Genomic DNA, 27,130 nt, shown 5'->3' on the forward strand with positions numbered 1-27,130 from the left:
GCATCTATCACTGAGAAAACATGCTATTTTCCCTTTGTGTAAATAGCATCTAATTGCTATTTACACAGTGTAAATAGCATCTATCGCTATTTGCACTTAGTGCAAATAGCCGCTGCCATAATGTAATACTATAATAGTTATTATAAATCATTTAACATTATTAAAAGGTATTATAATACCCTGCCAATAATTTACTGGTGCATAAAATCATTAAAAAAATGGCCTTTATTTTGATCAAATTAATGTTATAGTCTCAACATTGTTTTGTTAATCACTTGTTTACCAATTTATTATTAGTACTTTCTTGAGCACTTTTGTTGGTTTGGTGGCCAAATCTAGTTGTCTAATGCTTAAAAAAAAAAAAATTTAAAACAAACATACATACAATTTGTAAATATGTTGAGCTTATTTCAGCATTGAGTAAACTGTTCGAAATAAGAGTTTTTGCTCAGATCACAGACTTCCTGTGTCATAATGCCGTTTCCTATCTCTCCACCCACACAAAAGAACAAAGACAGCAACCATTCCCAATAAATACAACTTTAATAGAATGATTACAGACCTGATCCAGAGAAACATCACTACATCTTGTGAAATTACAGGACCATAATAGCGTATGTTTATTTCCCCCCTCCCTCTTGTAAGAAGTTCGGTTGATGACTGTACATGCAGGTGAGGGTGATCTGAGATCTCACCTGCCCTGCCCTGCCACCTCTGCCTAGCACCCTCCCTTCCCTTCCCACTACTAATTTCTAGCCGTTAAAGTCTCTAAACAGAAAAATCTGTCTGAATTTACTCATTTTGCTTAAACTCCCGCACACACACTCAGACACACACTAATGTAAAGACAGTAATACTGATCTTGTTTGCATGATCTCTAGTGCATCCATTAATAAACAGTGCCATAACTGGCTGTAGTTGAGAGATGAAAACACACATAAACATCCAATTTTCAAGCTCTTAAGAACATAGAAAACAAACAAACAGACAATTTTTTTTTTTACACCGGACATAGTTGTCAGTCCCATCAATAGTCTTGCTCAGCAGTTACACAGACGACTTCATAAACCATGTCTAAGCTAAAAACTCTCCCGCTGTCCAGTTAAGTGTACTACTTTGCTACAATCAGCATTGTAAGAGATTATTTTCAGTGTCATGGCCTAATATTGTGTAATAGTGCAATATTTAGATACTTTTATTGTATGCAACAGATCACATATGAAGAATCTGACTTTGTGACTCTGTTGACAGTTTCTCAGCAGCAAAAAAGGGGTTATGAATATTATAAAGCAGTATGTTTGTATGTCAGTATGTTTGTTCTGGTCCTGTGATTGATACACTTAAGAATAGGGCAGTTATTAAGAATGCTAAAGAGAACCATTTAATGAAAACACCAACACAAGGTGAACATATCCAACGAATCATTTGATCGAATCCCGCTCTGACTGAAATGTGATGCTTCCCTTTATTTTTATGTATTCATGTTTTTTGTTCAGATGAGGCTTAGTAAGACATTTAGATAAGTAAAAATGTGCGTTTTTTTTTATTTTTTATCAGAAGCTGACTGACTTTTACTCTAGATGAACAGGATCCTTCATATAACATAATTCACTACTGAAAGCCATAGAAAAGTCTAACTTGCATACAGATACATGTTCACAAACCCCCTTCACTTTCTAATTCAGACTTTACTCTACATCTCCATTTTCTCTCTAAGCCTCTCTTTTAGTGTTCAACGCTGATCTAGTGTCCTCCTTTTTTATTACAACCCTGCCTCTGTGGTTATTTACGGACCTGTCCGCTGTACATGTGTGCGTGTGTATGGAGACAGACATAGCAATCGCAATTTGCCCAACATGCAGCTTCAAGTCACTGGCCTTACAAGTAATAAACAGGAATAAATCCCCCTTCTGAACAAGATCAAGAGAAAGAGTGAGTGAGAGGAAGGGAGGAGAGGTGGCAGAAAGGAGGCAGGTTCGGGGGGGCAGAGAGAGCAGTGTAAATGGGGAGGGGCTTGCCAGTGAATAATCCCCGCCTCTCGTTCAGGATTCGTCGTTTTCGGCAGGGGGTGTGGTGGCGTTAGGGGCTGAGGAGTCCAGGTCAGATTTATTGGAGATCCGGTCCAGCTCAGCCTGGACATCTGTCAACCCCAACTTGGAGCCTGAGAATGAACAAGATACAATCGGATAGAATTAGAATGAGTACGCTGACCACATTTCATATCAAGTTATTTGGAAACAATATTAACCAAAGCTTTAAAAGGAATATTCTGGGTTCAATACAAGTTAAGCTCAATCTGCAGCATTTGTGGCATAATGTCAATTACGACAAAAAAAATAAACATACATTTTTATTTCTACTTTTGTAATTTAATTCCTTGTACCCCCTGTACTTAAAAAAAGACAAAAGAATTCATAAATCGGCTCTTATAATGGAAGTAAATGGGGCCAATTCTTGGGAGAATTTAAAGGTATAAAATGTTAAAACTTGTAATATTTTAGCCATAAAGCTGTTTAAATAATTTATGGTTTTAGGTGTTACATTGTAATGACAACACTGAAAAATTGGATATAACTTTACAGAAAAACGTTTTTTATGTTAACATGCATATTGTTTACATCTTTTGACTACTACACATTGGCCACATTCACTTCCATTTTAAGTGCCTCCCAGTGTATCCCAGATTTTGAGAGGACAAAATAATTTGTGGTAATAAACATTGTGCCACAAGTGTTGTAGATTAACTTGTATTGTACCCATAATATTCCTAAGTCAGTGACAAGGGATGGTAATACACTTAAAACCTTAGCATGTCAGTGTTTGTGAGTCTGTGAGTGAACGATTTAGCACAAAAACAAGTGTGAAGCCTAAATGAGAAGAAGCCATTGTTTCCCGATTGATCGATGTTAAGCAGAAAGATCAGAAATTAGAATCAGGAATTAAAATATTTTTGAAGCTTGAAAGAGAAAAGTAAATACATAAAGATGGAATGAATGGAGATGAAATACTGTCATAAAATCAATGAACCTTCACACAGACTCACACGCATTCAGCCTGAAAGCTGAAATGAAAAAAGAATGTTCAGCCAACACAATAAAATTAAGCATGCAGTGAAAACTTTTACAAATGGACTTATTTTGAATAGAAATTGAGCTGTGAATGAGAACCATCTGTGTATCTAGGGGTTTAAAAAGGTACAATTCATAATGCTGTTGATTTAAAAAGTATCCCTGAAGCCAAACACAAAGATTTGATCTGAAGTCGTTATCACTGTTTGAAGGCTTATTGTGTTTTAAGCCCAAAGTATACTTAGGTTTTTATGCATATGCGAGGGTCTGCGTACAGTATGCATGACGCAAATTTCGCCACCAGAATAGTATGTGCGTACTGTACACGCGCCGCCCAATTCTTGTAACTATGCAGGACGCACATGCGCACTGAATTTGTTCTGCATTGATCAATCGTTCCACAAAGTGGCAAAACTGCCCCGGGTTGTTGTTTCACTGTAGAAAACTAAACTAAAGAAACTGGACAACAACAACAGACACCTGCAGGGGGTTATGAGAGAGCCTCAACTTTAGTTTAAAGAATACAAAGACATTTTTATCGGTCATAACTTCTGGAGAAAAATAGCACAGACACTGGACAAAGATGAAACTTTCTAGAGCGCATGTGTCAACCGCCTGCGTTCGCGCATGCTATCAAATGGAATTTACTTTGAAGAACTACAAGTTCAACTGTGCACATACGCTAGCGTCCGCATAAAAACACGAAGTATATTTTGGGCTTTAAGTTCGCTAATTATATGCTAGCAATTAGCCCTGCAGCGATTGTGAATGGTACCTTAAAGGATATGGGACATGCTTTTTTTTTTTTAGGCGGCAAATAATGGCACAAATACCAGTAAATTGACTAGCGCAAACCTTAGTAAATCACCTTGCATGATTCATTTAAATACTCTCCTCTCATAAATTTTCAAACTCCAACAAATGCATCAAATGCATATGCAGTAAGGTCAGCCGCAAAAATAACTGTCCATGCCTTTTCAGTGCTAATTTTTCTCTGCGTGTCTTTAGTAAACCCTGACAATAGTTTTTTAAAGCCAAAAGAGTGTTTGCGCTGGCGGAAGCTGTTAGTAAATCTGGCCCTTAGTTGCTAGATTTTAGTTTTGACATGATTCTCCGCCTTTACAGTGCAGGCACCTAACAAACCCAATATTTAATTATGGTCATCTACATTTACACAAAATTGTTGCTAAAGGAAATATACACTACCATTTAAAAGTGTGGGGTCAATCATATATATTTATTTATTTATTTATTTTTTATTATTATTATTTTTTATTTTTTACAGAAATTAATACTTTAATTCTGCAAGAATGCAATATATATATATTTTATTTATTATTATTTATTTATTTTTTTTACAGAAATTAATACTTTAATTCTGCAAGAATGCAATAAATTGATCAAAAGTGACAGCGAGTACATTTATAACATTACAAAAGGTTTCTATTTCAAATAAATGCTGTTTTTTAAACTTTAAACTAATAATCAAAGAATCCTGAAAAAAATTATCATGGTTTCCACAAAAATATTAAGTAGCACAACTGTGTTCAACATTGATAATAATAAGAAACGTTTCTTGAGCAACAAATTGGCATATTAAAATGATTTCAGCAGGATCATGTGACACTGGAGTAGTTGTGCTGAAAATTCAGCTTTGATTTCACAATATTACTACATTTTTGATCAAAAACATTTTTTAAAAAATCTCAGACGACAAACTAGTTATTATATTGCATATAATTTACTTTTCAATTAGATACACAGAGTTGTAGCAGAAGCACCAGAAAATGTGAAAAATTCTGCAGATCTGGAACTTGTAATAAGGACATAGAAAATCATGCAAAATTTAAAGATGACCTATGGATTTAATGAAGCTTCATGCAGTGATTATTAGGCGGCCTTATATTGTGCAATTTGAAACTCAGCGTGAGACGGACAGCGTTAATAACAAAGGAGGAAGACTAGGGGCGAGTGGGCCTAGGACAGTGTTGTATTACACGTGCCAAACTTAAACATGCACAAGTGTGTAAATATGCTAAAAGAAATTCATAGCAGTTTTAAAAAGGAAGATGCAGCACTGGTTAAAGTAAAAGGATTCAAGTGAGGGAAATTCGCCTAACACACACCTTAGCGTGGCCAACATCCCCTGGCTAACACACATGATGAAAGACAGTTTGAAGGGGTTAAATATCATGACTGATGAACATAGTGCACACGAATGTTGTTGCTCACTCATTCATACATATGTCAGAAAGGGAAAAAAAAGGGTCGAAAAAACTATTCACACATGGTAACAAAGAAAATCAGGGCACAGGATGATGATTGGGAGAGGTCACTGTTACCAAACAGGTACTTTACCTTTAATACATTCCCATAAAATCAAGCTGCATTATGGGTTAAAAAACAAACGAAGATGCAAAAGCATAATATGAAAGGACACAATAAAGTGTGCCGTAAAACCACTGCGTTAGCTGTGTTAGTTTTAAAGCTTGAAAGTTGAATACTAAATCTGTACAAACCCTTAGTAAGCATGTTTAACATATGCGGTTACTGTCAATAATTCAGCCCAAACACTTTATTTTTTAACTTATATTACTGTTAAGTTCTTGTTTTAACTTTTAAAGTGATAGTTCATTCAGGAATAAAAAAAAAAAATGTTTCAATCCTGTATGACATCTTTGGCACACAAAATAAGATATTTTAGAAGAGTATTTCAGCTGTTTTTGTCCATATAATAAAAAAGTCAATTGGGTCCAAATTAACAATGACCCTATCTGATCTGTTAAAGCGGTTCCATTTACACTTGGCCACATAAATGTGTCTCCACAAAACGAATATATATCTGATCTTTAATTTGCATGCTATATGCAAATTTAATGGAGTTCACATCAACGAAAGCAATAGATATGCGCTGCATTTTATTTATCATCAGCTAATCTCAAGATCAAATACCTCAATTGGAGAGAGAGCAACATCAGCACTGGTAAGATCATTAAGGCCACATCGACACGAAGCCAGAGCTTTCCCTATCCAATCTTTTTTTTTCCCCTCGTCTCAAGAAATCTCTGCGTGCACCTGAAACCGACTCAAAACGATGTAGTATACATGCCAGATCAGTATGTGGCGCTGTAATCCTGCCACAGAGATACACTAAAAACGAAGAATAAGACTTGGAGAATGCGTATAAACCTTGCCAAAGTCATTTCATTTGGTGGCCATCTTTGAAACGCCTTTCAGGCATGCAAGCGCAGCTCCTATCTCTTTGAATAGGGAAACATCAAATTCTCCAAAGCTGTTTGCCAAGCTTTCGATTAAATTTCATATTTGAAATCACCAATGAAATCTGACAACAACTGTCTCATAAATTTTTTTTTTAAACGCTCAAATCATGACAAAAAAAGAAAATGGTATTTTTCAGGCTGGATCAAGCTAATGCGCACGCACAGTCCTAAGTGCGTGTCTCTATAGGAAGCGCACGTCTGACTGTTTCTATAGAATCCGGGGCTTCTAACGGCTGCTGCAGTGACACGATGACTTTACCAATCGGCGATTGGCACTTATTTAGAAGGCTGAACTTATTCCGCCATATTGCGCATTGCACTTTCTCAAGACAATATGAGTTGTCTTGTGTTATTCTATAGTCTTTGACCTTGTGCGCTGTATACAAACTTTAGTAAAGCTTAGAAATAAAGCATTATTTTAGCAAAGCTAATAGGCTCAGTAGCTTCTGCGACATGAACACAAGCATGCAGTCCGCTGTTGTTGTTGTTGCTGTTACGTGACGTAGCGGTGTCTGACTAGGGTTGAGACGTGGGGTGATGACATTATTGTTTCACAAAATATACGGATTGGCTGTACACACGAAAACGCAAGGGTGTCATTTTCAGATTTATCCACTCTGGGACCCAGTTTTAAAAAATATCGGTTTCAGGCTCCCAAAACGCCGGATCCGTCTGGACGAAACGCCTATATGATACAAAATGTTTGCGTATACAGCTAAACGCATCTCCGTGTGGACGGGCTCTAAGTCTCACTACTTTTAATAAAGATGACTGTGTGCTGACCGTCTGAGACTTACTTTCATTTGCAGCAGTTTGCGTGTTGGCTTGCTAAAGAGATATTCAGCTACTCTGTGGCGGTGTGTGTTACATAGCACTGTAATATCTGGCTAAAATATGTCATATAGCCAATAACGCTGTGATGTGTTTTCAACTACCAGATGCATTTACACTAGTCCAGTTTCGCCTGAAATGCGTCTCAGACCACCTCCTGAAGTGGTTCGAGTTATCGGCTTTAAATCAGAATGCATTTAGACCTGGTCTTTTCTCAATCAGATAGCTATCCGATCAGAGAAAACACATGAAGTGACCAGGTGTAAACAGGCCCAGAGACATTTCAAAGTAATTTCCACAGAAGAAAGTATGTCATACAGGTTTGGAACCACATGAGGGTAAGTGATAATTTTTAATCGCTTTAAGGAGGTTGCGCTAATTTGCGTTAATTTGCGCTGTTGCGTTTTGTGATAAATTACTGGATTATTAGTAATCGGATGCAATGTGAACAATGAGGGTGACATTTCAACTTGAATTATTAGCTGGGTTTTTAGCTGTACATGCAGAGATTTTATCAAGTATATTTATTTTACCGTCGCTGATGTCAGAGATCTGGGGTGGGAGGGTATAAAGGTGCAGGAGAGTAGGATGATGAGGACAATATAATGACAAACAAACAAAAAGGGAGAACAGGATACAAACTTCAGTGACCTCACACATGTACAGTACAACATAAGACAAGATTTGAAGTGTTTTGAAGATAATAATCTCACAGACCTGCTCCTTCATTTGCAACATCAAGATTCTGTCATCTACTGTGTCAACATAACTCTTTCTGAGGGCTGAGTTTCATATGAGGTTGGTGATATTTTTTAGGGAGATATTTTTAATTTTGAATACATGAATTGCAATCTTAAAAGACTAAGACGACAAAAATGCACTCCAAGGCTCTCAGTCCACAGAAACAGGGTGTTTTCATATGTTGACATGGTTACACTAGGGCTTTTTATGAAATCTTATGGTACGGTCACATTTACTGTTTTTCTGTGAATTTTTGTGAACGAAATCCAGTCATTTCGATAAAAAAAAACCATGCAATCTGGAATTTCGTGCGAGCACGGACGATTTCCCCATGCAGATTTCAAAACAGGTTCACCCCTGGATCTGCTGCACTGATCAACAGAAAGCTGCTTGATTTGAAAGTGACTTCTGTGCGAGCTGTTTTTCATACATCACTACACTATTGGAAATAGACAGTGGGTGTTCAAAATTTCACCAAAATGTTTCTAATGTGACTGCATTTGGATTCTGATTTTGCAAACAATAAAGACTAGGGTTTAAGAATGTATAGTGTGACATATCAGATTATGAATAACCAGGATTAATTGTTAACTCTGGGTAAGTATGAGCAGTATGAAACATAAATTAGATAACACAGGATTCCAAATATAGAATCTTATGAACAGATACTGAGAGGAAGTTAATGTGCCACAACTTACCCATCTGAGTGCCGAAAATACACTGAAATGGTCATGTTCTATGCAATTGTTTTAATAAAGGGAAACCAGCGACATTTCTAGTTTTAACATTATTCATTCTTCAGACATTCCTCTTTAAATTCAGAAAGTATCAGATGTGTGCAAACTGCAAAGTGACCCACATTTGATTTTTGACCATTGAAAATGGGTAATATTCAACAATAGGGACATGGAGCCGCTTTGAGATCCTCATATCTATGGGATTGAACCATTATGGGGCCTTAAAAATTAGCATACCAAAATATTGTTTGCTAAGAAGCAGAATGTCAAATCATATTGAGATATCTTTAATACTTCTTGAGCTACAGGCACACAAACTTAGGAAAAAGAATAGAGGGAAATAAGATACATTTCTAGTTTCAACATTATTTGTTATTTCAGACATTCCTCTTTAAAAGAAAAAAGTATCAGCTGTAAGAAAAGAGACTGACGTTTAGTTTTTGACCATTGAAAATGTGTAGGATTTAACAATTTATGCTTGGAGCCATATTGAGTTCCCAATATATCTGGAATTAAACCATTTAAGGCCTTCAAAATGAAGATACCAAAAGAAAAGCTGGTTAAGAATGTTTCATCTGCGTGCTCTAAGGCGCAAGTCATTTATGATGTAGGACAAAAGAGCCACAGTGGCTTCCCTGATTGCAAAAACTTACATTTTTAATATAGATATTTTGCACTAATTTCCCAAGAAGTGAAGATTTTGTTCTCTTGAGCATGGGATAGAAATGGTGCTTTATTCGCAAATGTTTTATGAGATACTCCAATTTTGCGCCTAAGTTAAATTTGCAACTTTGGATGAAAACGTAGCTAATGATGTCGTGAAAACATAAAATCGTTTAATCCTGCATGGTGGTAGCGCTAGGAGTCATGCAAGACAACACGTGCAGCTTCGTACCATGTAAAAATGGTTTTATATAGAATTTTCTGTTGTTGAAATACAAATTCAAGCCCTTCAAGTCAAAACACTTCAAATACACTATGATAGTGGACATACATATGAATGTCTGAGTGACAGTGTCAAGAAGGATCTCTCACCTGACTTGCGGACTGTTCCTGGTGTGTTGCTCCCTCCTCCTGTAGGTTGGCCGCCTGGGCCGGGTGAGCCTGCTTTCTTAGTCAACAGACTGTTGAAGAAATTAGCCAGCACGCCCTCACTGGTCTGACCTCCTGCCAGGAAAAATTACAATAATTAGCACAATTATACAAGCTGAAACTCACCTGACTGCCTAAACTAGTTTTAGATCAATGCAAAACAGTAATATGTACCAGACCCTAAGCTGGAATTAAAAATGTGTGTAAAGGAGGAAGTCAAAATGAAAGTCTAAGAGAAATTCAGCAAGGAAACAAGCTTTAATCCCAACAAGCTTTGCTAATCCTCTATAAACATGGGCGCAATTTTCCTATAATCTAAACCCATGAGAGTCCTCATCTGCATACAGGAAGAGATCTTGAAACACAATCTCTGGAGACACTGAAAGTGTATTCATGATCACTGCAGCCTAAAACAAACTAACGTTTTTCCTATAAAGCTAAATAAATAAATAAGCTTTGTCACAAAAAGAGGGTGGGATCTCATGTTGAAGGTCAAATGTTACATTCTTCCCAAGATGAGAGGGTGGTGAAAACCAGGAAACCAGATCCAAGGACTTGAAAAAAAAAAATTCCCAGGAAGTAGAAAGGTGTGACTCCAAAAGCTGTTGCTCCCAAAGTTGGAAAGATGCAGCCAAGGAGAGAAAATAGAGAGAGGGATACAGAAGGAAAGAGAAAGGTGGAGAGAAGACGCAGGCATGCATCCTGAATAAGGTGCACTTATACACACCTTTCATGTTGGGATCAATCTTCTTGGTACCTGATTGCATGGGCATGACGTTGGCTACATTAGCCGCTGCTGAACGGTTGGTCGTCCTTGGTGAGCCAGTGGGAGCTCTGTTCGTTGGGTCCTGTTACACACATATACAGAAATGTTTTAGGATTATACAACTTAAAAAGAAAAAAAAAACAACAGATACATGAATTTACATGTAAACATTGTGCAATAATTAGTATTGATCTTTACTTAAATCGCTTCAGATAAAAGTGTCTGCGAAATTAATACATGTAAATGTCTTGCAGCAGAAAAGGTCTCCACCCAAAACGTGATTCATCAGTGAGTAACACTGCAGGCTGAAATGTAAATCGAACATGTAAAACACTCACCACTGGTCTTCCTGCACTAACTGGAGGCTGTTTAGATAACAGAGACTGAGAGCAGAACAAAGACAGAAAAAAATATTTTAATAGTTTATTTCCTTCCTGTTTGGTAATGATTTGTTTGACAAACAAGTTTCATTAATCACTAACAAAACTTTTTAGGTTAGACTTAGTGAGCTGCAGTCTCATGGAATCTCACTTTATCCCACATTTAGTTTTAGACTGGAAAATGAAACCTTTGGGTAACATATATATACACATTTAAAGAAATATATATATAAACATTTAAAGAAATTAACACTTTTTATTAAATGGATCAAAAGTGGCAGGAAAGACATTGTTATATAATATTATATTAATGTAGATGGATTTCTATTTTAAATAAAAATGCGTTTTTTTGTTTGTTTGTTTTTTTTTACTTTCCATTCATCTTTGTATTCATTCAGCTTTACCATAACAGGAATAAATTATATATATTTTTAAATATATTAAAATTTTAAACTGAAATAACACTTGAAAATATTACTATTAAAAAAATTAGACGCCAAACTTTTGAACGGTTATATATATATATATATATATATATATATATATATATATATACATACACACACACACACACACACATACACACTCACACACACCATAGCAAGTTTAAGAATAAAACAAAATGATGATGATATTATATAATATTTAGCAATTACCTGCAACTTTAGTAGAAAAACTTGGTCATCTTCAGCTTGAACTTCCTTCTCATGTACAAACTGGAAAGACATGTCAGAAATGAGCAGTCGCTAGGAAAGAGAGACTCTATAGCTAATTGCACGTACACTGGCAAAGGTCTAATTAGGAGCGAGTCTTTACCTTTCTAACTGGAGGTTTCACTATTACATCTTCAAAGTTGTCGTCTGCTTTTACTGTCTGGAAATTTTCATGCAGAATGGCAATCTTTTTTTCATTGTCCCATCCTGACGGACTGAAAGTGAGACACAGATAATATGAATGCATTTACCATTTAAAGAAACATTTTAATGACCAATTTTACACCAATAATCAAACATATTCCAGGTGAATGAAAATATATATTTAGAAAAAGTATGGTGGGAATTTTATCCAATAACAATTAATTCCTCGTTTCAGTTGTGGAGTGAGTTATTGCATTGTTTTCTACATAAAGATAGATGTGCAATTGATTTGGATTTCACGTGCTTTAGTAGTAAAATAAAAATTAACATGTTTCTTGACATCCAAACACTTACATAAACACAGAGTCTTTCTCCACCACCTGAGCTGGGATGTTGAAAGGAAAGCCATATAACCTGTGAACGAGGTATTTATATAACAAATCTAGATTTTTGTTCTCCTTCATGGATGTGTAGAGTAGTGCTGCCCCATCTGAAAGGTCACTTGTGAAGGAGAAAAACAAGATGAGGTTACATTTAAGCAGAAACATGTGAGTTCTCCACTTTGACTCTCCCTGCTTGTACAGATTTTTGGAAAGCAGCCATTATGGCAAGTCAGCAGATCATGTTACCACCTTCTACTGTTAAACACAGACATTAAAGTCGGCATGAAACGGAAGTTGCCATAGTCTGTTCTTCCCTATTGTGACGTATATCTGAGTGAAACAACTTCTGAAATGTGAAAAATGTAGGGCGGAATTTGATTTCATCCTTTGGGAACTGATTGGATCATAGGAAGTTGGGTGTTGCTAACTAAATTGAGGCAGATCTGAATGTCAGTTTGCAGTCAGTTGTGGAGGATATATAGATCCACCCTCAGAGGGGAAGGGGAATTTAATGATATAGAGATTAATGAAGGGCATATAAATAAAAAAAACAATAATGATATGCACAGATAAATAATTTATAATAAGCACTGCAACATTCTGTATTCAGATGCACACAAAAGTACTGAGTAGGGCTGCTCGATTATTACTTGATTTGGTCATTATTGATATCACAATTATTTAACACGATTATCGGTGGGTGATATGATCAATTCTTATTTCACGATATGAGTAATTTTAAATATCAGTGAAATTTCACAATTATCGATAATTCAGCAAAAACTAGTACTAGGTTAATTAATGTAAGATAAAATGTCCTCAAAATAATTACATAAGACAAGTGAACAGTCAGCAATACAATACCAACAAAGAAACTACTTACAAACAAAACAGACAAATACAAACTGTTTTAAGTTTTTAGGAAGATGTACTAACAGTATTCAGATAAGTAATAGCCTACAACAAAAAAATTTAATATTCAATTGTAAATTATTACACGGCTCTGTGGAATACTTGATTCTGATTAGTCAATCATGCCATCCAACAGTATGTTATTCCCGATAACTTCCGCTGAAAACAAATAACACAGGCTCACCCGGGTTACTGACATTTAGGGTTACTGAAGTCAGCAGCGCTATATGTTTGCAAGGAACAGTTTTTCTTTGTTGAAGTTTTGTGTTTGGTGAGCTAATAAAATATTAAAACTCAATCAAATCAATATTTTGTGTACAGTTATTTAATTATGTCAACCGGTATCATGGACTCGCTCATACAAACGCAGCTGCTGCCATTTTGCAACTATTGTTTTGTACACTGTTGGATTACAAGATAACAAACAGGTACGATTTTAAAACAGTTTCATCTCAGATCAATATCTCTTATCCCCATAATTGTTTATGTGGTGAAATGCCGTTTAATAAGTGGTATGACTGGACCGTATCCCTTAAATGTCCATCTAGTTTGAACTTGAGCAACTGCTCTCTCCACAGAAGCTTTGTGCTTAAAGAGCTAATAAAATATTTTGACTCAGATCAATATTTCTATGTGGCAAGTAGCCGTGTAATAAGCAGGATAATGTACATCCAGCCGGTTGTTATCTCAGAATAAACCCCGACAGTGTGATCAGGACCCCGACGCGAAGCGGATGGATTTATTCTGAGATAACAACCGGCTGGATGTACATATCCCATACAGCATAGACTTACTGTACACATTAAATATAGATTAATCCTTATATAATTAATAAATAATTTAATAGTTATTCATTGAAGATCAGTGAGTGAATTTCCTTTGTCATTTGATGTTTGAATATCATTAATGACAGAATGTGCAGCAGGTTTATTAGGCTGCTGCCACTTTAAGAGCTAATGCATGGATCCAGTATACTGCTACACACGCGATTTCTCTCTCAATAGCGTACCTTTACTTTAAGACATAATCCTCTGTGTTTACATGAATACTCTCAGGCATTCTGACATTTTTGTGCTTTTGGGCTTGCATATCCGAAGCCCATTTTCTTATCCGCGTTCGGCTCCGACTCAGAGCGCGCACACAGAAATCCGCCTGGGGAACAGTGTCTCTTTTCACTTTTAATAACACGGTTTAATATCAAACACATCCCATAGTTTAGCAACAGTAGACTGCATTTTGCAAGACTCACTTATTTGGCTGATTTGGATGTTAAGTTTGGGTTTTAGGGAGGAATGAAAGCGCACCGCTGTGAGGGAAAGGAAGGTGTACTCGACGGATTGCGGCAGTGGCACAATAATCATTTTTTCTCGATTATCTTGTTTTCATAATCGTTGGAAGCCCCAAATCAAAATCAAACGTGGAAATAACCTGACCACCAGATGACTAAGATTTGCAGGGTGAAATATAATTGTCATTACATCTTTGGTTCAGATGTGCTGATGTGTAAGGATACACTGCAAGCAGAAACGTCGAATGTGAGACTGGATGAAGTCTAAGTGCTCATCTTTATAATCGTGCTCCTTCTCCAAAGTGCTGATCGCATCACACTACAGAGAGAGAGAGAGAATTATGAAAGGGAAACTCCATTAATATATTATTATATTAGAGAGCACATTAACAAAATCTAAGGATATAAACTAAAGGCTTTATGATTCTAGATATTTTAAAATAATGAAAAAAGTAAAAGATTAAGAAATATACAGAATTCTTCACATACTGATGTTAACTTTTCACTTAAACTGCTAATAATATAAATGCAACACTGTTCAAAAGTTTGGGGTCAGTAAGATTTTGTTTATTATATATATATATTTTATATTTAAATTTATATTTTTAGTCAGCAAGGATGCATTTAATTCACCAAAAGTGGCATTAAAGACATTTATAAGGTTGTTATAAATGCTGTTCTTTTGAAATTTCTATTCATAGAATCCTGGGAAAAAAATGGTTTCCACAAAAAGTATTAAATAGCACAACTGTTTTGAACATCAATAATAATAAGAAATGTTTCTTGAGCATTAAATCAGCATATTAAAATGATTTCTGAAGAATTATGTGACACTGAAGACTGATGCAGAAAATTCAGCTTTGTATCACAGGAATAAATTACATTTTAAAATATATTCAAATATAAAACATTTTAAATCGTAATAATAGTCCACAATATAACTGCTTTCGCTGTATTGTAATCAAATAAATTCAACCTTGGTTAGCATAAGAGACTTCTTTCAAAACCATTAAAAAAAATCTTACTGCCCCCAAACTTTTGAATGGTAGTGTATAAATGCACTCAGTGTTATAGCTTCTCTTTTAAATACATTTTAATTACATGTCAGGAGTAGTTTGAGGCAGTAGGTATACCTTGGTGCAGACTACCACTATAGGCAGGCCCAGGTTGTGTGTGAGTGTGTTGTCTCCCAGCGGCAGCAGGACACTCTCTTCCTCCGACTCAGGATTCCTTCTCTGTGGCACAGCGTCCAGGTCACTTCCTGGTTCCACATACTCCTGGAACTGCTTTGTCACTGCATGCACACACAGTCACATTCTAACTGCATTTACTAAAGGTTATTTACTAACTGGAAACTCATTCATGCAAGTATAAGAAATGTCAGCACTGCCTGCAGCTATCTATAGGACTATCACAGATCAAAATGCATCACCACACTAGAGCATTCCTACAGGGTACTTAGCATGCGAACATGCTCACAATCTAAACACACACACAAAGACGCTACTCACATCTGTGCTCCAGCTCTCTCATGGTTTCAGGGGGAACTCTGAGCTTGTCCACAAAATCCCTCACCACGCTGCCCCATTTCTGCAGTGAATCGATGGCCAACCAGGGCCGGGACAGATCGACCACAAACAGAACCAGCGAGTCCTCCAGGTTCTCTGTTGATATGGCGAACTTCTGCAGGCCTTTGTGGTACAGGTCCCCATCCAGCACCCATGCATTACACCGTGCATCATCTGCCAAAAAGAGAGTTTCATTAGCTTTAGCATGCCTGTATTGAATTACCTAATGTTGGTCATTAGGCTGCCTCTATACTAACAGATTACTGATAATGTCTTGGATAATTAAGAAATAATATCTTTAAAACAGTAACAGTATTTATGCTTCAGACTGACTTAAAACGCATATCGAGATTAATAAATTGCAAATGACACTCAATAACTTTGAAATCTCAATGCTCAATTATGGCATCTATTATTGTTTACAACCAACACTTTCCCATTTTAATAAAAGACTAATTACTTACTAACTAACTACTAAAATATATTGATTGTTTGTTGTGGGTCACAACCAAAAATGGTCTATATTATATTGTCAATATCAAACTGTACTATCTAATTCTTACCATCAATATCATCATCGTGAACATTGAAATACAGGTACTCTAACCCCCGGCCCTTCATGTACTCTTCTACACCTTGTAGTTTGGCCACCAGGGTGGTCTTACCAGACCCCACCTCACCTGTAAAACAAGTCAGATTAACACACAGACTATTATATTAAACACTTAGAGGAGCTTAGATACTTTTGGATTCTGAAAAACATATATAAGCATGCATGCTGCACTTCTCTCACCTGTTGTTACAATAACATGCAGAGAAATGCAAATAAAAAACAGGTTAATTGAAAAATGTACATATGGCTGCAGTGCTTTTTAATGGCTGATTTAATTGTATAGATTTTGCAACAATATAAATCCGAAACAGACATGTAACTCTGGATTGTTAAAGAATTATTTTATAGACATTTATAGACTCCTTAATTAAATACAAAACAACAACATACAAAAGGGATCTTAAACTAACCAGAGATTTAGGCAAAAAATGCCTCTGAAAGTGATTTTTAGTACATCTGGTACTATATTTCTTAAATATCTTAACATATTTTTATTATTATTATTATTATTATTATTATATTTAGATTGAGAATTTATGGAATAAATGTGAATTCAGATTCAGATTTGTCAAAGACAAAAAAAGTGTGATTTTATATGGTTGGAAAAACAACAAAAAAGGACAGGCTGACTGCACAATGAAATTACAGCTCCAGAAACTATATTAATAAAACATTATCATCTTAATATGGTAAGAAAACACATGTCCAGAACAGTTAAAACAGTCCTGGAAATAATAAATTATACTAACAGAAATAATTTTTGAAGATATTTAACAGAGTTGCCATGACAGTATCGTGTCTGACGCCCTATGAGTAAAGCGCAACCACTGGGGCAGCAAACATGAGCCATTCACTCATGGGTGCGTCTCAAAAACTAGTGAGCTGCCTACCTAGACAGCATTTTTAGTCATCATAGACGCCTAGACAGCACTTTCTATGCACCATACCCACCCATACAGCCTTTTTAGTATATCATACAGTCCGAGTGAAGCATTTTGTTCATTGGAACACGTCTATGATGCTGTCTAGGTAGGCTGCACGGTAGGGTTGGAGACATAGCCCGTGTCTGAGAGTGCGGATTATCTCTATTCACCAAACTCGACAGTCTGTAACATATATAAATCGTTGAAACGGAATAAATGTCCGTTTATATAAAATTCACGCGACAGACACTAATGTCTTTTGTGCGCGCGGTGTCTGACGGCGATGACTGGAGACAATGACGTGTGCTCATTAACAATAACAGCACACTTACAATAACATCAGTGCACATATAGAGCGAGCGATAGGCACCGTCAAACCCTTGCATTCAGTCAGCATTGTACGTTTTTTAATAACAATGAACCATATGATGCAGGTCAATAGGATGCACAGCAGACATGAAACAGCATTTATGTGTGACAGAGAGAAAAACACCCACCCATAACCACCACATTCTTTCCTGACGGCAATTTTGATCGAGAGCGCGTCGACACCTCACTCAATATCGATGACCTGAACGTAAAGGAACACAGAGTGGCGTTAGCTTTTAAATCACGTTGTTTTATAGAATATGCATCCCTGGGATCATTGATTCAGGCTGGCCTGTGTGTACCTGCCCGGCTGGGGCAATTTGCAAGTTAGCGGCTAACAACTGTCACATGCGGCTCTGGGCCACCTAAAGCCGCGTTCTGCACATACATCCGAGATTGAATGGGGGATAAAAGAACAGGCTATGCCTACCATAAATTCTGTCCGTCATCCTCCTCGGGGTTTTGGCTTTCGGATATGCTGTTATTTACATTTGTGCTAACCGATAGGAGTGTATTTCTGCCCGTCGTCGCCATCTTCGCAGGCTTGAGTGACACCCCTGAATGAGCCCCGGATGTGTCGCGCAGAGCCGAGCTTTGCTTTTCTGTTGGGCGTGGACCACTGCGAGCCGCAATCACAGCCCCAAAGCTCAGGTTAATAGAATAGAATTAAAAAAAATTAAAAAGCTTCTTTATGAGCATCCATGGCTACATGAAGAACATTTAATATTCATGGATCATATCAACTGCACAAAAAGATTCTTCAAAATAGAAAAATGGTTCTTTACATTATGAAAAATGTTCTTCATAGTAAGAAAAAAAATTGGTCTTTTATGAACTTTTCACTGAAAGCTTCTTTGGGGAACCCAAAATGATTCTTCTCTGGCATGCTTTAAGGAACCTTTGGAATCTTTATTTTTAAAAGCATAGAATAATAGAATTAAATATGATTTCTTCTGAAGGATCATATGACACTGAAGACTGGAGTAATGGCTGATGAAAATTCAGCTTTGCATTACATAAATAAATCATATTTTAAAGTATATTAAAATAGAAAACCATAATGTTAAATTGTAATAATATTTCACATTATTACTGTTTTTTCTGTATTTTTGATCAAATAAATGCAGGCTTGGAGAGCATAAGAGACTTCAAACTTTCAAACTTTTGACCGGTACTGTATACTATAAATAATATAGTTATTGATTAGATTAGAATTGGTTATTATTTAGAATAGAACAGAAAAGAAAATAATAAAACATAATAAAGTTTTTAATAAATTATTAGGCTATACGCTTCTCAATTCATTTCATTTCAGACAATGCATGGGATAAACCAGCAAACTCAGAATAAGAACATTGCACTGATGGATGAACAGAGAAGTATTCTGTGCAAGGAAATGAGAGGACATTGATAGTCAAAGTAAAATCATGAAAGAAAGAAAGAAAGAAAGAAACTGAGAGTGCTGAGTGTGACTTCCATGCTTCAATCACAGCCTTGATTCAGGCTTAGACAGGATACTGGAATAGAATAGAATAGAATAGAATAGAATAGAATAGAATAGAATAGAATAGAATAGAAAGTCATAAATGCCTAATTTTATGTTCATCTTATCCTAGGCCATATCTGAGCCCGTTCACTCTGGATCCCTTATCTTTTATTTAAATACATTTTACACATGAAAATTAATTGATGGATGTGTTGGCAATTGTTTTGTTTCATTAACAAAGTTGAAAAAGAAATGAATCATATACACTCAAAATGAACATGGTTGTTATAGTAGCCCAACAAATGCTATTTTTGTTTGTATGGAGTGGTCATGGGGGAAGCCATGTTGAGATCATACATGGGACTTGGGTCACTAGAACCATTCCAACATTTCACACCATTAGCTAAGGCCCTGCTCGTATTCATCAAAATACAGTTTCACAAGAGCTCACACCAATTGTAATTTACTGAGCCATCCGCCAGAGTGCAGGGTTTCACTGTGTTCGGATCCTGCACTTCCTCTCCAGCTCTCATGGTGGAGGATTAAACAGTGAAGTTAACTAGAGTGCGCGCGCCTGTCCTGCTCTTATGTTGAGAGAGGAGACTGCGGGTCGGACTATCCATCACCTTTAACGCTCAACCCGATGGAGCTGCTTTTATCACCGTAGACAATCTGGACATGGAATCGAATGGAAAATGAGTCCAGTGCGCAAACTGCACTGAGGAACTTTTTCTGGCATCGCTTGGAATTTGTTCTTATACTTAAACAGTGGGTAAGTTTGATCCCTTTAATATCAAAACATCAAAACGTACAGAATTTGGTGATGTTTTACGCATTGATGGAATAACCATTTTAACTCACAGTTTAATGCTTACATGGCCAAATATGTACATGTATGGACACATTTAGCATTTTATGACTACAGAAGAAATATTAGTCTGTTAACAGTGTTTTTGGGAAAACTGCACTAAAGTGCACTTCAGACTTGTACTGTTCGAATCCCATTGTGGTACCACTAATTACGCGCATAGTTCGTAGTAAATGTAATCTAATATTCTTTATAATAGGAAATCGATTACAAGATCCTAGGTGATCAGTATTGGATATTTCATTTAATGTAGGCTATATAGGTCCTTAAAATAAGTAAATATCAAAAAATGCAATTTGTGCAAACAGTTAACATATCTGAATGCACCTCTTCTATGATGAACATGTCTTATATTTCTGAATTAAAAGTAATTCTAGTATTTTTCGTGAAGCTAAAAGTCAAACATTGCTACGTGGTGTAACTTGCCAGAAAACTGAACAAGAAAGAAGGCGCACTGATAGGCTGTAATTCTTAAAAAAGGAAATGATGGCATAAGTTCTTTGGAATATTTTGTTTTTCTTATTATTTATTTTTTTGGAGAAAAAAAAAAAAGATAATGAGGGAATCCGTTTTGTTTTAAAATTGCTTTAATATATCGGAAACTTTTGCCTGCCAAGTCAGTGGCGTAACCAAGGTGCAGGAAGCCATTTTGTCATGTGACATGACTATGCGTAAATGTCATGTTTTTCTATAATATATATATATATATATATATATATATATATATATATATATAAAATGTATTCCTCATCCACATAAAAACAGAGCACTCGGATGCTTTGTCTATTTATTTTGATCTCTACATTTTCCAAGTAGTTGAACAAGTTTTGGTCAGCCCTTGGTGAAAAACTATTTATTGACTACTTCATTGGATTCATTCAGCTGTTGTAGCGTAAAATAAAGTCAATGCAGAGATTAGTTGCTTGTAGTATTCCTCATTTGTGAGGAATCATCTGCTAAATTAAAAATGTAAGTATTTACATATTTAGTATATGTAGCAGATCTGCATCTGTTGTCCATGAACTTTTATAACATAAATTAACACCATGAAAACTAGGCCGTGGTGCACATGAGGCTGTCCAGCAGCACGGCCCATGTGAGCACTTGATTATTCATCATATTTCAGTAAACTCCATGCTTTCCAGGATTATTTCAATACATGCAATGCAAATAGGCTACACATGAGCACAACAGTGCACTCGCCCAGAGCAAACACCTGCACGGGGACTATTCACATGCAGTCACCTCAATTAATCTGGCCAGGTGCATTAAAATACTGCATCAAAGTGGGACATGCTTAGGATTGCTTACTGTAAGAACTGCTAGAGGTTGCTTGCAATAGTTTTGTCCATCTTGCAGAGCTAGAAAGCTCGGGAGGGTTTTAGCAGCCCGTAACGGCACGTCGGCCTCTTTTATCTAAAAATAACAATAATGATAACAAAAATGTGGCACTCAAAGGAAGCAGAGGGCATGAATAATTGAGTAACACAGAGAGATACACGTTCTCTGTGGTATGGTCTCAGAGTATTGGGGTCAGCTCCTCGCTCTGTGTTCCAGGGAATCTCTCCCACGGGGACAACGCTGAGCTCATTCCACACGATGCCTGACTGAAGAGCAATTTCATTATAAAGAAACGTTATCGGAGTCTCTGACTTAACAAGTCACCCGTTTTCTGTTTTAATCAACACACACTTATCGTGCTCGAACTTGTCCATTCAAAAGTGTAACGTGATTAATTCAAATTATTTCAAGGACTGCTTTCCTCTAGGGACTACAGTGTAAAAATGTTTTGTCAGCTAACCTATAAAACGTACTTCATCTTCACATAACTGGATTTATTTGTGTTCAAAACTTTTCTTTAACATGACTGAATCAACCACACGAGGTTACACTAATGAAAGTATTTTTTAAGGGTCAGGTCAGGTAGCAATAGCTTCTTAAGGTAACCGTCGTCGAGTGAATAAACAAAAAGTGGGGCATTTTTGGTAGATTCAAAATAGTGCACTCATAAAAAAAAAACTAAAAAAAAACCACTCTCATTGTTTGAGGTTTTTGTGATTCCACTATCATAAATTAATTTAAATATATTAAAAGTGTAATAATAATATTAAAATAATATTTCATGTAATTCCAATTTGCTAGTTATAGACCTTTGAACACATGCAGTTAGGCACTGCATTTCACTTTTTTCAGAAAATATTTATAGTAAACTACTTATATAAAAAGTGAAAAAAGTTTCGTCGATTGTTTCTGCTGGAAAAGCATGTCACCTTCTCTTAATGTGGTCAAGGTGACTTTTTGAAAATTGTAGCTGGTTCATTTTGATCAAGGTACCAGGTCAGTCTCTGCCTCACTGTGATGATTCATTATCTTGGTCCAGCTAGAAATTGTGTAAAACCATCTGCAATATCACTATAAAGTTTGGGGTTGTAAGATTTTTTTAAAATGTTTTTGAAAGACTATTATGATCATCAAGACTGTGTTTATTTGATCAAAAATACAGTAAAAACTGTAATAGAACAATTATTAAAATTTAAAATAACAGTTTTCTATTTTATATAATTTATTTCTGTGATGGCAAAGCTAAATTTTCAGCAGCCATTACTCCAGTTTTCAGTGTCACATGATCCTTCAGAAATCATTTTAATATGCTGATTTGCTGCTCAGGTAACATTTCTTATTATTATTAGAGATGCACCGATATATCGGGTAATAATCGGTATTAATCGGCCGTGTGAAATTTTGCTTTTATCAGCCGATACCGATTATCTACAATAATGATAAGAAATGTTACCTTATTTTATAATTTAAAAGCAGTTGATAGTCAGGGGCAATATATCCTGTCAGTCAAAATAGGGCAGGAGAATGCACTGAATTTGTGCTTTGTGTAAAGAAAATGCTAAGAAACCAGTTTGATGTTCAATATTAATAGTAATTATATGAATTAATAACATTCAGAAAGTTAAGAAATATTAATTTAATCTTCAGAATTTAGTTAATGTGTGTTAATATTAATTTGAGTAAGGTATAAAAGGCAGAACCCCCAAACTATCGGTATTGGTATCAGCAGATATCACTCTGAATAATCAGCTATTGGTATCGGTGGAGAAATTTAGTATCGGTGCATCTCTAATTATTATCAATGATAAAAACAGTTGTGCTGCTTAATATTTTTTATGAAAACCATGAGACATTTTTTTCTGGATTCTTTGATGAATAGAAAATTTAAAAAAACAGCATTCATTGAAAAAATAGAATTTGTTTTGCAACAAAGTAAAAGTCTTTACTTTCACTTTTTAAATCAGTTTAATGCTTTCTTGCTGAATACAAGTATGAATTGTAATTAAAGAAATCTTAATGTATCTGTGCTATATCGCATGAGGAAATATACAGGCTTCAACTGTTGTATGACATTAGCTCATAATTGAATGATGATTAATGATCATAATCAATCAGAACAGTTTTAAAAAGTATCCCACACAAATTATTGAATGCAACAGTTTGTTTTAATTGATCCAGTCAGCAAAAACACTATAAACATAGGTGATTTTTATTATTATTATTTATAGAGATTTATATGTATCCACTAATGCTTTAGCTAAATACTTTATTTTCTTTCACAGCTTGAAAAAACAAATGCAAAATGAGTAACATCTATGAGTCCGCTGCCACCACGCTGGGCCTCTTCAACAGCCCATGTCTGACAAAAGTGGAGCTCCGTGTGGCCTGTAAAGGAATATCTGACAGGGATGCTCTGTCCAAGCCTGACCCCTGCGTTGTCCTCAAGATGCAGTCCCACGGGCAGTGGTTTGAGGTGTGTTCATGTTCGGGTTTTGTATTCTTTAGAGTCTAGCACAAACAGAATGATGTTTTTCATAGAGGAACATCTAATTTTCACCTACACAAAAACACAATCTAGAGTGTTATTGTCATATGTGTGTTTGAAAACCATTTTTAACAGTTTACATTGACTTTTTTCATACATCATTTCAAAGAAACAACTGTTTGTGTGTCAGGCAATCACACAGTCTCTTTCCTCACTTTGAAACTGCTATGCATGTATTAAATATTTCAGAAAACTTCTGGTGTTATTGTACTTCAGTACATCTAATGCTAAAACTTCAGTAACAGTCCTTTCACAAACACTAATCTGGACTGAACAGAAGCTACTTATATAGTGCATGAGAGCTAGCTCTTTATGGAACCATATGTGCTTATGCATGTGTGTATGGCTGTTAAAGGCTGATTAGTGTTCTGAGGCTGTAGTCTATGCTGTGATGTGAAAGTAATATTAAACAGCGCCGTTAGATCACAGAAAGCATTTACGCTGACTTGTGTCTCTCTAATAAAACCAAAGACGAGATTGTGCAGTTCTGCAGTAACTCAAGTGAATTGGCATGTTATTTTTTTGCTAGGTGTCTATGAATGGTTTCAGTTGCAGCACAAAACAGGTGTTTCTGACACACGGGAGTTTCGCTTGGCACAGCTAAGGGTATGATCCATAATTAATAAGGCAGTGCCATTTGAACTCCAGCTGTGAGCACTGAAGTTGAAAACTAAGTGATGTGTTTGAAACTATATAAGTGGGCTGAAGGCACAATAGTCTGGAGAATCTCACATAACTTGTCAAAAAAAAATGCTCTGGTCATATTTCACTTAAAAATTATATGTACATATATATATATATATATATATATTTTAAGTTACAATTGTTTGCATTGTGATGTTACTTTCCGGGACAATTGAGCACATTGTCCCCTGCATTCCTTTTTACACTACTGTAAAGCAACAGTGAGTCTTATTTTTATATGCGTATTAACATAATGTGACTAAAAAGATATATTATTTAAAGGGATAGTTCTCACAAAAATGAAAATTCTGTCATCATTTACTCACCCTCCTGTCAGTCTGAACATGTATATAGTTCTTTCTTCTGCAGAACAAAAGATATTTTGAGGAAAATCTTTGTTTTCATTTTTTTTTTTTTTTTTTTTTGGTCCATAAAATGAAAGTTACAGGGTTACAGTTACAAAAACTGTTTGGTTACAAACATTCTTCAAAATATCTTTTTTTGTGTTCCGCAGAAGAAAGAAAGTCTTAAAGGTTTGGAACGACATGAGGGTGAGTAAATGATGACAGAATTTTCATTTTTGGGTGAACTGTTCCTTGAAATTGAACTATCCCTTAAAATTGATAAATGCATATATCACAGTAGTGGGACACGCACCAATAGACTCAAAGATTATGAAATAAAAAAAAACTCACTTCCATTTATTAAATGTTCTTTAGGTGCAAATGCATGCAAACTAAGCACAATACAAAACATAACACAACTGTTTAGGTCCACAGACCTTTGCATCATTTAGTCTAATACAAGTAATATTTCTAGGCTCTACTACAAAACCAATACATGTAATCAATTGGTCTAATACAAACAAGTTAATCAGTTAATTTGGAAAGCAGTCTACACATTAGCAGTTCCATATAATCCATTTTATGTTTTCTTCTGAAAAGCAAAATGAAGAGTTATAGGAAACAAGATAAGTTAAATGATGTAAGAAAAACACTGAATAACCACTGAGACTGAAATGTGTCTTTTTTGCACCGTGCATAAAATGTTTTTATTTGCACATATTTGCCCGTGAACTAAGGAAGAACATTTGGAAATCTTTGCTTATAATTCTCTTTTTGTATATAGATACATTTAAGTTGCAGTTTGAGTATTTGTTATACTGCCTTTAATTTATGCTTCTTTTAATTTAAGAGTACTATTTTATATTGGAATACAATAAAAAAAATAATGTATATAATGGGAGTAGTGAAAGAGAAATGGCCAGATGCATTACAGTAAGAACTGATAGATTGAAAGATAAATGTGCTTAATTGTCCTGAAAATGTCACAGTGCAACAAAAAAAATCCTAATGTAGGTTTTATTGTCTTTTTTGCAAAATGTATTTATTTTTATTTTAGAATTGAATATCACTTTAGGACATATGCTACTATTCAAAAGTTTGGGGGCAATACAATTTTTTAAATGCTTTTGAAAGAAGTCTCTGTAACACTTTATTTTACGGTTTCCTTGTTACACATTACACTATAGTAATAACTATAAATTATGCATCTAATGCTAAAACAAACCTAATCCTAACCCTATAGTAAGTACATGTTGTTAATAATATTACTCAGTACTTAAATGTATAATTACACTGTAACAAGGACAGCTTAAAATAAAGTGTAACCGAAGCCTCTCAACAAGGCTGCATTTATTTGATCATAAGTAGAGTAAAAACAGTATTGTGTATTGTAGTAATATTGTGAAATTACTACAATTTAAAATAACCATTTTCTATATTAATGACAAAGCTGAATTGTTGCACAAGAAACATTTCTTATTATCAATGTTGAAAACAGTTGTGCTACTTAATATTTTTGGGAAAAGGAGGACTTATTTTTTTTTAGGATTATTAGATTATGATTAGAATGTTCAAAAGAACAGCATTATTATGTTAACAATAATAGCTGTTAAGTCTTTACTCTCACTTTTGTTCAATTGGTCCTTTCTGAATAAAAGTATTAATATCTTTCAAAAACTTTTTTGAAAGATATTAATACGGGTTATATACACGGGTTTTGTGTATATAATCCACAAAGAGGATGTGTGACTCAGAATGAAGTTATAAGTCAGAGGCGGAGCCAGAGCAACGATTGACCAAGGTAGAGCCAGAGAGAGCGTTGATCTAAGGTGGAGCCGATGGGTCAGAGGGCCAAGGTGGAGTCCGGGGCTTAGAGGCTTGAGGTGGAGCTGAGGGATCCACAGACCACAGTGGAGCTGATGACTAGGAAGCCCCAGGTGGATCCATGCAGCTGGGTGGAACAACTGGAGGAGACAAGAGGCTAAAGGGAGACAATGGAGACAAGTCCGAGGAACTGGATAGCTTTGGCAGAGGAAGGAGACGGTGTCTGGGA

At 35.6% G+C, this 27,130-nt stretch overlaps 2 protein-coding genes across 8 annotated transcripts in view; one reads left to right on the forward strand and one right to left on the reverse strand.

Moving 5' to 3' along the window:
- Positions 1–524: 524 nt before the first annotated feature.
- dync1li1 (dynein, cytoplasmic 1, light intermediate chain 1) lies at positions 525–18,407 on the reverse strand. Of its 5 annotated transcripts, none has more exons than XM_051872605.1 (14): positions 18,240–18,407; positions 17,938–18,011; positions 16,468–16,584; positions 15,848–16,078; positions 15,470–15,630; positions 14,562–14,655; positions 12,108–12,243; positions 11,713–11,824; positions 11,553–11,612; positions 10,855–10,899; positions 10,508–10,598; positions 9,694–9,825; positions 7,714–7,732; positions 525–2,161 (listed from the first exon to the last, which is right to left on the reverse strand). In XM_051872605.1, the coding sequence occupies exons 1-13, from the start codon at positions 18,341–18,343 to the stop codon at positions 7,725–7,727; spliced, it is 1,365 nt and encodes a 454-aa protein (XP_051728565.1). In that variant the 5' UTR covers positions 18,344–18,407; the 3' UTR covers positions 525–2,161; positions 7,714–7,724. The 5 variants fall into 5 exon arrangements, with proteins under 5 accessions (XP_051728565.1, XP_051728564.1, XP_051728563.1 ...); XM_051872604.1 differs by having other exon boundaries at positions 10,478–10,598; XM_051872603.1 differs by lacking the exon at positions 7,714–7,732.
- A 1,424-nt stretch (positions 18,408–19,831) lies between these two features.
- Positions 19,832–27,130, forward strand: part of cpne4b (copine IVb) — a 42,025-nt gene continuing 34,726 nt past the window's right edge. Inside the window, exons 1-2 of one of the 3 annotated variants that reach the window (XM_051873473.1) lie at positions 19,832–20,067; positions 23,787–23,977. In XM_051873473.1, coding sequence (XP_051729433.1) covers positions 23,807–23,977 — 171 coding nt within the window. In that variant the 5' untranslated portion in view covers positions 19,832–20,067; positions 23,787–23,806. Of the gene's footprint in view, positions 20,068–23,786; positions 23,978–25,247; positions 25,285–27,130 lie in introns of those variants that run through there. The other 2 variants (XM_051873474.1, XM_051873475.1) reach the window with 2 other exon arrangements.

This window comes from Ctenopharyngodon idella, chromosome 19 (genome assembly GCF_019924925.1).
Source record: "Ctenopharyngodon idella isolate HZGC_01 chromosome 19, HZGC01, whole genome shotgun sequence".
Taxonomy (NCBI): Eukaryota; Metazoa; Chordata; class Actinopteri; order Cypriniformes; family Xenocyprididae; genus Ctenopharyngodon; species Ctenopharyngodon idella.

Excerpts from the sequence above, each read along its gene's own strand:
- dync1li1 (XM_051872602.1), bottom strand. The coding sequence starts at position 18,343 with ATGGCGACGACGGGCAGAAATACACTCCTATCGGTTAGCACAAATGTA. Across the intron at positions 16,585-17,937 it reads AAAGAATGTGGTGGTTATGG|GTGAGGTGGGGTCTGGTAAG; the intron begins GTGGGTGTTTTT and ends CTTGTTTTACAG. Across the intron at positions 2,162-9,693 it reads AGGAACAGTCCGCAAGTCAG|GCTCCAAGTTGGGGTTGACA; the intron begins GTGAGAGATCCT and ends GTTCATTCTCAG.